The sequence below is a fragment of the Hydra vulgaris genome, chromosome 03 (assembly GCF_038396675.1).
Source record: "Hydra vulgaris chromosome 03, alternate assembly HydraT2T_AEP".
Classification (NCBI taxonomy): Eukaryota; Metazoa; Cnidaria; class Hydrozoa; order Anthoathecata; family Hydridae; genus Hydra; species Hydra vulgaris.
The window spans coordinates 62,152,501-62,167,239 of record NC_088922.1 but is presented as its reverse complement, the minus strand read 5'-3'; the positions used below and the strand labels follow the sequence as shown (position 1 = coordinate 62,167,239).

The 14,739-nt window shown below is 24.3% G+C and overlaps 1 protein-coding gene across 1 annotated transcript in view; it reads left to right on the top strand.

Annotated features, from left to right (window-relative positions):
- LOC105850538 (uncharacterized) overlaps positions 1–14,739 on the top strand; it is a 55,876-nt gene that overhangs the window by 34,497 nt on the left and 6,640 nt on the right. The window contains exon 5 of the mRNA XM_065793929.1: positions 7,420–7,516. Coding sequence (XP_065650001.1) covers positions 7,420–7,516 — 97 coding nt within the window. The remainder of the gene's footprint in view (positions 1–7,419; positions 7,517–14,739) is intronic.

The window sequence follows — 14,739 nt, the reverse complement described above, 5'->3', positions numbered from 1 at the left end:
AATAGTTTTATATTTTATCAATAAAATTTAGAGTGTAAAATTTTTATATTTATCAGTTATTCCAATCTAATCAAAAACAATTACTTTTAAATCGGCTTTTTAATTTTTTTTTTTTTTTGCAACAACTGTGGCTTTTAAAAAGCAGTGCAGTTTATTATGAAATTAATTTTTTTTTTTTTTTATAAAAATGACTTTGTGTTTTTCATTTTAGTCACAATGATAATTAAACTTTTGAGAGAAAAAATAATACCTAATACTCGAGAGCCATAAATTGCTCCCGTAAATCGTTATAGAATGTGGGCAAAAGCTAAAGCTCTTGTTTCTGGCCGAGGCCTGTATATATATTACTAAGATTTAACATTTTCATTGCTAGTTTAAATGAATGACAAGTTGAGCAGTTGGATGATCAGAGTCAAGATTAAAGTTATACATAAAAATAGCATGGTAGTAAGGATATCCTACAATCAACTGCTTTTGATCTTAATTTAGTTTAATTTCATGCATTAGTTTGATATTTAAATCAGAAGACATTTGGAGAATCTTTTCTTCTGTAGTGGCTGGCTCTATTAGTAAATGTCTGAATAGGTCCTTTTTACAGCATCCTTTTTTTTGCATAGGTCATTAATGTTCTGTTTCTGCCTCTTTTTTCAAGTGTACTTGTCCCATGCTGAAACCAGTGATTACCAATCCTCAAAACTGACTTATTGCTAAAACAAGAATAATATAAAATAATTACTCAAATAAATTAATTATTAATAAACTTTAAATCAGAAAAGTACTAATTATATATATATATATATATATATATATATATATATATATATATATATATATATATATATATATATATATATATATATATATATAAATATATTTTAAATATTGGCATCTTCAATAGATTTTATTTGTATAAATTTTATTTTTAAAATAAAACTTCTTTTGATGGATTAATTTCTATTTGTTAAAAATATATTTATTTTTAGGATATTTCGAAGGAGTATTGATACCCTTGTTATCAAGTGTATTAAAAACCATAAAAAGAAGTTTTATTTTAGTATATATATATATATATATTTATATATATATATATATATATATATATATATATATATATATATATATATATATATATATATATATATATATATATATATATTAAAATAAAACTTTAAAAAACCATTAAAAAAACAAAAACCATTAAATAAAGTTAAATTAAAAATTTAACTTTTATATTATTTTCTTTTATTACTTTTGTTATTAACCGATTTAGATTTTAAGTATTATGCAAGAAACGTAGAAATACTTAGTACACAAAATGAAGAAAATAGTTTAGTTGATCGAAAACAATTACTTTCTTTACAAAAGAAAAAGCGTAGCAAGTCATTCAATTCAAAGTCATTCAAAAAGAATTGCAATTCATTTAAAAATAAAATAAAAACTTTATTTTTTATTTGACTTCAGTTGTTCTTTAGTTTTTTCATTTCGCTTGTTATGTAGTTTTTTTATTCGCGTTTTTTATTTTAGACTTTTATTCTCAATAAAAAAATTTTAAACCAACGAATGCTGTTTATCTTTAGCTAGGAAAGTAACAAAGATTTTAACATAGTAATTATTCAAAAAATGACTTTTGTGGAGGTAAATGTCATTTTGAAATTACTTTTAAAAAAAAGATTAAAAAGTTTTTTATTAAATTATGGTAAACCATTTTAGTGTAAGCATTTTATTATTAATTAAGTTAATGAATCATTTGTGTTTATATATGTTACAAATTATTTGCGTAAAACATAAAAAAGAATACTATATTTACATCAATTTTTACAATTTTTTTTTGAACTACAAATCAAAAGTTTAAAAAATTTTAAAAAAGTTTTATTTACTAAAACAAAATTTACAAATACAAAAATCAAATTTTTTTTCAATTTACACATACTAGCAAATTATGCAATTAAAGTAGATGAAAATATTTTGTTAATTATTTATTTGCAAATAATAAATGATCATATTTGTTTTCTTGCTACCAAAGAAAAGACATGGTATAAATAAGAAAAAGATTAAGAAGATTGTTCAGAAAGAAACAGAAACAAGTTGAAAATTAATTGGTTTTATAATTTTGCATTTATAAAATATAAATTTTCTGTATTTACTATTGGCACTACAAATTTTGCCTAGAAACTTTCGAAATGTACGACCTTTTTTTTTTTTTTTTTTTTTACTAACCTAAATTCGCAATATTATGATAACGCTGCTATAAATTTTATTTCTGGGTAACACCCTGATATATATATATATATATATATATATATATATATATATATATATATATATATATATATATATATATATATATATATGTATATATGTATATATATATATATATCTGTATATATATATCTATATATATATTTATTTATTTATTTATATATGTATCAGCGCTCGAAATAGCGGCTCCAAAATCAATTCTGGATGATCAAATTTGATTGGCAAGAATTGCAAGTCAAACTTTATATCAAAAATTCAAAAACATTCCAAAATAAACTTCACTAAAACATTAAAAAGACAAAAGTAAAACATCGACATGTTAAAAACATTAAAACAGACAAAAGTAAAACATTGCTTAAAAAAGTGAAATAAAAGTATTACAAAATTTATGTAAACAAAAAGTTTATTGCTTGTTATTGAATTGTTTTGAATGAATTGAATTTTTTTAATGAATCGAATTTGCATAACCATTTAGAAACAATAATGTTTCTGTGAAAAACTTTGAAATATAATAAATAATGCAAGTTTATGATAGGTAGAAAGAATGTTGACTTAAAAACATCATGTTTTAAGCAATATAAAATTGTTTTTGTTCAAAATTTTTAGAAAATAAGAAAAAATTACTCAAAAAGAGCAAAAAAAACTGGTTTAATCATATTAATTGATCTGGATTCATAATCTGATGAATCAATTAATGCATAGTTCAAAACCTTTTTCAGTATTTTGTTTATTTTTTAAATAAATATTCTTGCGTTATAGTTTCAATCAACAAATGTTTTCTTTAAGGATCCTAATATTTCTTGTATAGTTTTTGTAAAAAAAATCTTTTCTTTTCCGTTAGGGATTGTCCTTAAATTACATAACGCAAACTTTCACAATAAACAAAACAAAAAAGATCAAAAGTTTTCCCTCACAGAGCCTTAATTTAAATAAAGAATTAAATTAGCGCATTAAGTTTAATGAAAATCGCCACGTAAAATAGCCTAATATCTCCTACTTCTGTTTTTTAAATATATTTTGCGTTGCATAATTTATGGTCGATCCCTAACTGAAACCATAAAAGTTTGATCATTAATATTTGAATAGCTTTTTAATTGCGAAGAACGCGAGAGAAAGAAACATTTTTGCAATTAAACTTTGGAAAAATTAAACCATCTAAAGGTGATTAGAAAATAAAGTTTTAAGGTTTGGAATGACTTTGCATAATCAGGTGACGAATCAAAAGTTGACTTGATCAACTTAATTTCTTATTAAATTTTACGATAAGTTCTGGTTAGCCAGACATCTTATAATTTTTTTTTAAAGGCTCGTTAAAGTGCCTTTATAATGAAACACTTAACAAAAATTTATTTTAAAGGCTATTTACGAGATTTCACTGCGTAACGAAAATGTGTAACGCATTTCTAAGTAACTCAAACTCGGCAAATATATTTTGCATCGTTAGAAGTTATATTGCGTCACTAGCGTCTTTTCAAGTACCGCATTGTAATTAAAGTTATTTTATTAACGCGTTAAAAATCCTACAAACAGTTTATTTTTTCTCACTCTAACAAAAGTTAGAAATAAAATCTAAGTTCCTATTTAAAAAATCATTTTTATTATTTTTTTGAAATAAATTTTATTTTGAAAAAAATACTTTTTTCATAAAACGTAAAATAATATTTGTTTATTTTCTTATAATTTTACTTTGTTTTTTGGTTATTTTATTAACTGTTAATAAAATTTTTCTTATTTATTTTGTGAACTCTTTTTAATAATGTTTTTAAACAATAAAGAGGTTTTTCTTTATTATTTATCAGTTACCGATAAGATATTTGTGATAACGAACCTACAACGAACATGATAATAAACATGTAAACGAATGTCATTAAAACCTTAAGTTATTGAATTAACAATAAACAAAAATCTTATTAATAAAATATTTACATCAAAATAAATTGTGCATTTTTTAAACTATTATGACAAAAAATAATTTTTTTATTTAAAAGGAATTTATATATTTAATTCCTTAAGATAAAAATTAAAACAATTTATTTTTTTTAACTAATTTTTAACAACAACAAAAAAAAATTATTAAACAAACTGTTTCCTTAACAAAAAAATTACAGTTGCGGTTAAATGCTTTTACTTACGACTTTATTTCTTCTAAATAAACGTCACGTTAACGAAATCAAAAGATAATTTAAAATATTCTAAAAGATAAAAGTTTTTGCGTAGCGCAAAACTGCTGAACGCGTGGGCAAATTGTCTTTTCGCAGGCAAAATGCGAGCTGCATAATGCTTCTTAACTAGGCCTGATATATATATATATCTACACATTAGGGTTATGACTTTTTTGTGGCATAACTCCATGAATATTTGTACAAAAGTAAAGAAAAAAGCATTAATTTAATTTTTTTGTTGATAAAGGTCACCCACAAACTAAAAATTCTAATTTACTATATATGCATATAGATAAAATTTCAAACAATTTTATACCATCATTTTTTAATTCTAATTTTTTTAATTTAATTCTTCTAATTTTATTTTTAATTTTTTTAATTTAATTTTTCTAATTTAATTAGAAAATTGTTATGTAGTTTTTAACCATTTAACAGTTTATTGTTACATTATAATACTATAAATTACAAATAAATATAAGATTACACATTTAAATAACAATTCTAAAAGTTTGAAAAGCTAATGTATATATCAAAAAAATGTTATTTAGTACTCAGTTTAATTAAAACGTCATATACAATTCTTATGCTTCGTTAAACAAAATAAATCTAAGCTGGAGGTTCTCTTTCAGCTGTCAAAAAGATCTTGAAGACACTTGATTGCTCGTTCTTCACTCTGATTTATTCTGAGAATTTCCAATCTTGGTGGTTCCAGATAGCAAAACTTTTTCACTTTTAGCTTTTAGAGTTAAGCACTTTTTCATGACCATGCAATCTGCTACATAGATTTCAATAATCATCTGCGTTGTAAAATTTGGTCAGTAAGCCAATGAAAATTCTAGAAAGTACCATAAGGCTCAACAAAGTTCTAGGCTTCAGAAAATTATAATGCCTACAAATACTTGCAAATGCTACTTATATGCCATTTTAAAAGTTTCATGTTTTGTGACCTTTTTTGAAAATTAATCAAAATAAAACCCATTTTCATTACTTTTGAGCAAAAGTTCATTGATTTATGACATAAGAAATTAATTATTTTACAAAATGTTAAAATTTCAAAACCCTTATATATATATATATATATATATATATATATATATATATATGTATATATATATATATATATATATATATATATATATATATATATATATATATATATATATATATATATATATATATATATATATATATACATACATACAACCCTCGGAATTAGGAAAAATGAGGTCGGCAATAATATGCCGACCTCAATCTTTTTGAGGTCGGCATCAGGTCGGCAAAAATTGTTTGATACAAAGGTTTAACCATAAAACATAGAAACGAGGTCGGCAAATTTTTGCCGATCTCAAATACTTTCAGGTCGGCAGTTAGGTCGGCATTGCCGAATGCCGACCCTAATTCCGAGGGTTGTACATATATATATATATATACATATATACATACATACATACAAACATGTATATATATATACATACATACATACATGTGTATATATATATACATACATACATACATGTGTATATATATATATATATATATATATATATATATATATATATATATATATATATATATATATATATATATATAGTTTGTTGCATTTGGGAGTACGAAAGAAAAAAAATGATTCTTACGCCAACAACTTTTGACTTTCGTCCAACATTTGCGCGTTGTCAGAAAGTAAAAACCATTAATTTAATTACAAATTATTCGTTTTTTTTTAAAACGGAAAAACGCTAGTTTAATTGACCAGAATGTTTTTAAAACATTCTGAATGTTTTTAACAATATAAACAATGTTTTTATTTTTATTTTTTTTAATAAAATGTTTTTATTTTTATTTTTTTTGATAAAATGTTTTTATTTTTTTTAATAAAATGTTTTTATTTTTATTTTTTTTAATAAAATGTTTTTATTTTTTTTAATAAAATGTTTTTATTTTTTTTACTGTAAATCATGCGCGGAGTGTTGCTACATCGACTATCTTATAGCCTGACTCGCTAGGGGGTGCTACTACATCGACTGACAAATAGCCTGACTCGCAACAGAGTGCTGCTACATTGACTGAGGGTTTGGTTGGGGCAGGCAGTCTATCAATTAATAAAAAAAAAAAATTCCGTTCTTGCATTTTAATTTTTAATATAAATTTGTTGAAGGCCGAATCCAAAATTAAAAAATTAGCATGTTTAAAACTATTTTACCAGCTTTCATTTGAATGAATATGTTTACAAATGTGCAAGTTTTTATCCCTTTTTTGGTGCTCCATTATTTGTGTCTTTAAATGGTGAGTAGTTTTGCCAATATAACAGGATTTACAGCCTGCGCATTCAAATTTATCCTGTTATATTGGCAAAACTACTCGCCATTTAAAGACATGAATAATCGAGCACCAAAATTTACAGCCTGCGCATTCAAATTTATCCTGTTATATTGGCGAAATCCTATTATATTGGCGAAACTACTTGCCATTTAAAGACATGAATAATCAAGCACCAAAAAAGGGATAAAAACTCACACTTTTATAAACATATTCAAATGAAAGCTGTTTAAATAGTTTTAAACATGCTAATTTTTTAATTTTGGATTCAGCCTCCAACAAATTTATATTAAAACTCAAAGAAAGCATGTATATAGAGTGGAAAAAACCCACTATTAATAAACAAATGAACCATGTAAAAATGACAATTTCAATCTAGTTTCTTTTAACATTACCGGTTTTTTTATATATATTTATATATATATATATATTTTTTTTTAAACATTTTCGCTTCCAACAAGGCTGCAAGCAGCCACTAATTAAAGTTGGAAGTCACTGAATATATATATATATATATATATATATATATATATATATATATATATATATATATATATGTACACACAAATGCATACACATTCATGTTTGTATTTAATTATTTGTCAGGTATCCAGAAAACTTTTTTAAAAACATTCTTACATACTATGACAGTTTAAATTTAATTTCAATTTTTTATTTACAGTAATGAGAAATCTTTCTCTAAAGTTTTACTGCTAAAAAAGGGAAGCTATGCATTTAAATTTATTGTGGATACTGTTTGGATGTACGATGATGAAATGGTAACATTTCCAATTTTATGTATATGTTATTGCCAATATTATTATTGCTATTATATATATATTTAAAAATCAGGTGCTGCATATTTACTTGCTGTGTCTTTTCCTAAATATTTATATTTATATAATATTTATTATAAACACCCTTGTTACTGATTCCATGATTCTGTAATGCTGTAAAGATAATGCTACTGTTGCAATATAGTTCATAAAAATTCTTTAATAAAATTCTGTAACTCTGTAAAAATGGGGCAAGTAAAGATGACCCCACTGTCACGGTACAGTTTTAAAAAAATTTTCTTATAAAGTTTTGTAACTTATTTTTCAGACATTTAAATTGACACTATAAATTATTTATCACTTACTATAAGCACTCATTAAGTATATAAAATATATATTTCTTTGGTTTTCCTGGCTTTACTTTACTTTTCAAAATAGATAAAATTTATATATTTAAATGGATGCTAAAAATGGGTTTACTTATAAATATATACTTAAATGAGCTTAAAAAAGTAATTAAAAATCAAAAATAGCATAAAATAAAAAATAAAAACATCAACATTCCTAAAATAAAAAATAGAACTTCCAAGTCTATAAAGATGTGTTTTTGTGGTTTTTTGAAAAGCAATTATTTACAATCAGTTTATTAGTGGTTTTTACTCAAGTGTACTTGAATTGTCAATATTTAAATGTTTTTTTACCAATTGCAGCAATCCATAAATTAAGTAAACTAGGGTAAGAGTAAATGGTTTAGCTTCAAATTCAATTATTTTTTTAAGAAAAAATATTTTATGTTTTTTTTGTTTTGTTTTGTTTTATAGATAATTTATTACATGATATTAATATAAAAAAATTGATTTTTATGAAGAAAAAAACTTGTCCCCTAAATTGGGGAAAAGTAGTTCAATTTTAATAACAATTGATTAAGATGTTGAGAAAATCAAAATTAATTAAAAATAAGATAATAAAATAACTTATTAAATCTTATTAAATTAAATCTTATTATAAGTTAAGTTTGCAAAAAACTATTTTAAACAACTATATTAAAAAAAATCTATTAAATAAATTTGAGTTATTTCATGGTCAAAAGGAGGTCTGCTGCATTTTTTCATTGAAAAAAACCCTTCGCCAATTTTTTTTTTTTTTTTTGTTGGTCAAAATGATTGACAAAACCAAGACTTGCACCTAAAAGCTTCACATTGGTACCACATGTTATTTTGAGTTTCATATTGGTACCACATGTTGTTTAGACCTAATCTTTTTGGAGGATCAGTGAGGAAAGAGAAACATGATAATTTCAGTTAAAGGTGAGGGTTACTTGAAAAAAAATCCAAATATTTTTTTGTATCTAAATATTTTCAAAATTAAGCCAGAAAAACCGAATGAGAAAGAGGAGAGACAGAATTCATAAAAAATAAATTTGTTGCAGAAGCTAAGGTTATTTTAAAGAGTGAAGATATTGCATCTGATTATTCAATAAAAATTTGAGAAAGAAGTTCTGACCTACTTGACTTATGCACGTTATAATGAAACCTTTGCTAGAGTTGATTATTCCTAATTCTCATTGATTATTGCTAATTCTCATTAACTAAGAATCTAAAGTTCTCAATAATTCTAATAATAATAATAATAATAATAACAATAATAACAATAATAACAATAATAGTAATAATAATAATAATTTAATTTATTATTGAGAATTTGTTATCAAGAACTTTAAGTTCTTGCAGCTTGGTGCATTGCATGAGGCAAGAATCATGAATGATGTATTATATATTTTGAAACTTCACATGACCTACAGTTTTCCTGCATTTATTGCTATAAAGTATTACATGAGCCACTTGTTAAAAAATTTTTTAAGCATTTTAATTCAACACTATGTAACGGCAAAGAAGATTTTATTGCTTGGAAAAAGGTTTATGATGATATAAGTCTTAATAACGAAAATGATTTGTGCTTAAATGACGATATCATGGATCCAACTAAATATGTAATATCATCCAATATGGCAACCCAAAAGCTGGGTAACTTGCATCTAAAAAGACATTTAGAGTGTCATAAAATTTATTTACCATGTAAGATGTCTTTCGTCAATAATATTGTTCCTAAGTTAGTTGAAAAGAAAAAAAAAACCAACCACGAACCATCTTAGAAAAGCCAAAACTGTTACATTAATAGCTAACATCTGAAATAGCTGTCAATAGGCTGATTTTTTGCCTTTTGTTGCCAGGTTACTTTTGCCAATTTCAGTAAAAAACTAATGGTTCTTGGTCTTCTACAAATAAATGGCCCACATAATGCTGAAAATATTATATTAATTTTGGAACAAATATTAAATCAATATGATTTCAATAAATCTCAAATAAAAGTTGATAGTTATGTGAGTGATGGTGGTAAAGCTTTTCTTAGAGCTTTTCCTCAAATGCTAAATTCTGACTTAAAAATTGGTAATTGGACTGAAGAAGATTTTTGGGAAGACTTGTTTGAAAATGATGATAGCTGTAAGAATGACCAGGAACTGAAAGATTCACCTTAAAATAAAATTGATCCTGAAATAAACGAATTGCTTATTGAGGAAATAAGTCCAATTCAAAATAATGTTAAGTTAAGCAAGCTATCTAATGAGATTGATGCTGAGGTTGATGCTTCCGGAGTTGATGATGATGAAAATTATGAATTTGGGGATCATAGTATTAAATATCAATTAGAGTTTGAACTCAGCAGCAGAAAAGTTCCTCATTTTGTATGCGCAAACCACAAATTTATTATTTCTTTATGTAATACTGTGAGGTCATGCAAACGATTGAAAACTGTTTTGTCATTGCTTTGTTCATTTGCTAAACAGACTCATCAGACAATTAAAATTGCTTGAATATTTTAACAAAAAAAAAACAAAGATTAAGAAACAAAAATTAAACTCGTTGGTCATCAAGCTTTTTAATGTTGATTTGTTTGAATGTCCAGTTACTCAAGCAGAAATTGAGTTCTATTTATCAATGATGCTCCCAGCATATAGATTTACACTTTTGAATCAGAGAAATTGCGTACATATCAGTGATTTGGTACCAAGTTTACATTTGTTAGAAATGCAATATGAGAAAATGGCTAAAAAAGACAAAAAAAAGAAAAATTTTGCGAACTTTTGATAAAAAATGTAAAAAAACAGTTTGATCATGAGCTTAACTCTGCTATTTATGCAGCTGCTACAGTTTTAAATGTTCCTAATCTTTACCTCTGGTATCAAAGGCCGATAGCTAAAGCCAAAGTCGATTTAGGCCTAAGTTCATTAGTAAACTTGGCGATTTAATTTAACAAAAAAAGTGAAAAAAATTATCTGACTGCAATTGCTAAAAAAGTTTCATTCAAAAAAAGTGTGCCTAAAGATGAAGCCTTTGATCAGTTTTACCAAAGCATAGAATTAGATCATATAGAATACAACAAAACAGAACTCAGCATTGAGTACTTAGCTGACAAAGAAAGAGATAGCTCTATAATTATTCTAGGAAGCCATACTTTCACCAACAAAACTCAGTACAATGCACTTTGGTTTGATAAAAAAAAAGTATAGCCTTATCTTTATAATTTGTGTCTTATGTTTTACAATGTACCGACATCCTCTGCATATGTTGAATGCTTTTTTAGCATATGATATGTAGTTAATAGAAAAAAAGCCAGCAACATGACATAGAAAACATTAATAAATCGTACTTTTTTAAAAAGTAACTTAGCCATACTCAATGAACTGGCTGAATAAAAATATTTTCTTTATTCGTTTGTAAATAATTTTCTTGATTATTGTTTTGTTTATGAGTTGCAATTACATTTTTGAAAACTATAATTAATTTTTATTTTTATTTTCCTATTTTATTTTTCTGTTTGAAATGCCTTAAAGTAAAACATATTAATGAAAAAAAAAGTCTATTTTACACTCAAAAAAATTGCATATTTTTACGCAAAATACTCAAAAATAATACGCAAGATAAGTTGGATATTGAGTATTCTACTCAACAAAAATAGGTATGATATGTTGCATACTGCGTATGTTGAGTTGCATATTGAGTATGATGTGAGTATTATACTCAATACGCAATACGCATAAAAAAATGTGTTCTGACGTATGCCACAAATGTAGAAATGATAAAGAATTTGCTCATAAAGGTTAAGATTTTCAGACATTATCCACCCTTGAAGGTTTTTGACTTAAGTGGTAATCTGACTCCTAATGTTGGCCTGAAAAGCAGGATCCTTTTTGATATTGTTATTATTTATTAGAAAAATGTTAATGAGTGGATTAAGAGGTGTTTTGGGCGCTGGAATAGTTTTGAGAGCTACAGAAAGTTGGTGAAAAATATGCAAATGATAAATGACTGCAACAAAAAAAAAATGCAAATGACAAATGACTGCAACAACAAAGTTGTTGCAGTCATTTGTTGTTTCTCCGCGCAGTGGCCTTGTTCGTCAAGGTTCATGTTTCGGAGTTATAGAGTTGGGAGAGGGTTATAACCACAAGTAGCCTCCTCATCTGTAGTGGCCTTCTTGGCCTTTGGGAGGTGAATTACAAAAAAAAAAAAAAAAATTTTTAATTTTTATATAAGTTCATTTTTTAGTTATACCTTTTTTTAGTTATACCTTTTATACAAGACAATTTAGTTTTTGACTTTTTTTTTTTTGCTGTTAATACATACAAAATATATGACAATATAGACTTTTTAAAAAGAATTTAAAAAATAAATGTTTTGGTTAAACTTGTTTGAGTAAAGTAAAACAATAAATATATACCAAGTGCAACTAACTTTGTAGTTTTGGTCAAAGCTTGCCTTCTCCATATAAGACTTTATTTTAAGTCTTTAAAATATTTGCTTTTTTTTATGCAATCTACAGAATTTATAATTTATTCAAACACATTCAATTCTAAAGAGTTTTATGATGTCATTGTAAAATTCTGACAAGAAATCTAGGAGTTCTTCATAATTTTTTTTTGGTAAGTTACGAAACAATTTGTACAGTCATTTTGATTAATAATTTTTGCAAGATTCGCATTCAAAGTATTTCAGATATTTTAAACTTGTTTATTGCTATAAATTGCTTTTGTATTATTATTAATTTTTATGATATATCATTAATTTAATAACATATTTAATGTTATTAAATTAATGATATATCATAAAAGTTAATTTAAAAATTTATTATTTAATATATCCTAGTCAGACAATTTTTATAAATAAGTTTCTTTAACAATATTTAAAGATGCCAAGATACTAATTTATTTTTGTTTATAAACAAATATATTTTGAGATTTAGGAAAAAAATAATACAAATAAAAGTGATTTGCTGATTGTATGTGGAAAAATATTTTTTGATGTTTAAAAAAAAAAAACCTACAATATATTTATGTCATTTTTTATACTAAAACTCTTACAAGTTAAACGTGCTTGATATATATAAATTATAAAGTTTTTACTTCAACTACAAAGTTAATTTTTCTTGGTATGCATTTGTTATTTTGTTTTACTCAAAAAAATTCAGCTCAAACATTTTTTTTTCAAACATTCACCTTAATATGAACACAACTTATTTTTTGGCAATTATGGATCTTTTTAATTTGTAGCATTTTCCATAAAGAGCATAATGAAATGTAAAAATCCAATTCAACCTAATCCTGTTGCACATGGCCTTGGAAGCTAAAACTTCGAAAAAAAATCTTTTTTTTAATTAAATAGCAAAAATGCCAAGTATAGTGTTCATAAATTTTAACATTTCTTATCATATGAAACAGTCTGTTGTACATCTGTAGCAGTGAAAAAAATTTTGTGCATTCAAATTACACAAATATTTTTAAATATATATATATATATATATATATATATATATATATATATATATATATATATATATATATATATATATATATATATATAATATATATATATATATATATATATATATATATATATATATATATATATATATATATCTAAATTAATAAAAATGATTTATTTACTTTTTTCCTTAATTTTTCATCTTAATTTTTTTCTTGCTAAAATACATTAAATACTTTACACACACATTTTCAATTTTAAATATATATGTTTACATATATGTAAATATATATAACATATATAATTCTAAAAAATAAATCTGTTCTTGTTATATTTTGAAATTTATTAGGCTATCTGTAGTTTTTTTTATTAGTAATAAGTTACCAATAAAATAAAAAAAAGAAACATGAAATTTAAATTTAGGAGCAGGTCCAATTTTAATTTGTGGCTACGGTTTTTGAGTATGTCTTTCTGTTATTTCTACCAAATAAAATTTTTACCTTCACCTTCAACCTAAACCCTCTATCTGGGAGCATTTGAATGCACAAATTTTTTTTCACTGCTACAGATTTACATCAGACTGTTTCATATGATAAGAATAAGAGCTATGTAAACTAATTTTCTAAACAGCTTTTTGCGTAAGTTATCTAATTTTACAGGATGTTTAATGACATAATAAATTTATTTAATGCATTTTAAATACAATTAATTATTTTAAAATATACATCCAAATTCATAATAAAATGTTATAAAAATTATATTATTAAAATATACAAAAGGAATATGAATATGTTTGTAAAAAAAAAATGTTTTTTGAAAAATATCTTTTTAAAAGACCATCGTTATTTATGTTTCAGTTCTTATATTTAAAATGTCAATTATTTAAAAAATTTACTTATATGAAATTTCAGTTTAAAAAATCTCTTAAGAGATAATATACTATAAAATTATAAGCTTATATTTATTCACTACTGCTACATTTTGGCTAATTGTTAATGAAGATAATGAACAGTATAGGAATCAGCACTGAACTTTACGAAGCTCCACTGGTAAGTTGTTCAGAGTTCGATGGTGTAGTACCAAAAAAAACGTGTTATGTGTTTTAAAGAAAACAATTAATTCAGTTTAGAATATTACCTTTGATTCCAAATAATTCAAGTTTTGCTATAGTTTTCTGTGAGGGACATGAGCAAAAGCTTTGGAAAAGTCAAGAAAGAGCACATCTACTGGAAGCTTATGAGAAATGTTGTAGGTCAGAAAGTCTATGGCCTCAAGCAGATTCGTGACTCAGATTTTTTTTATTGACAATTGGCAATAAGTTTGTTAGCTACAAGCTGCTGCATGATCATGTTTTTATTTTGTATGGTGAGGTGATGGAGATTGGTCTGTAGGTTGCTTGATTTAGTT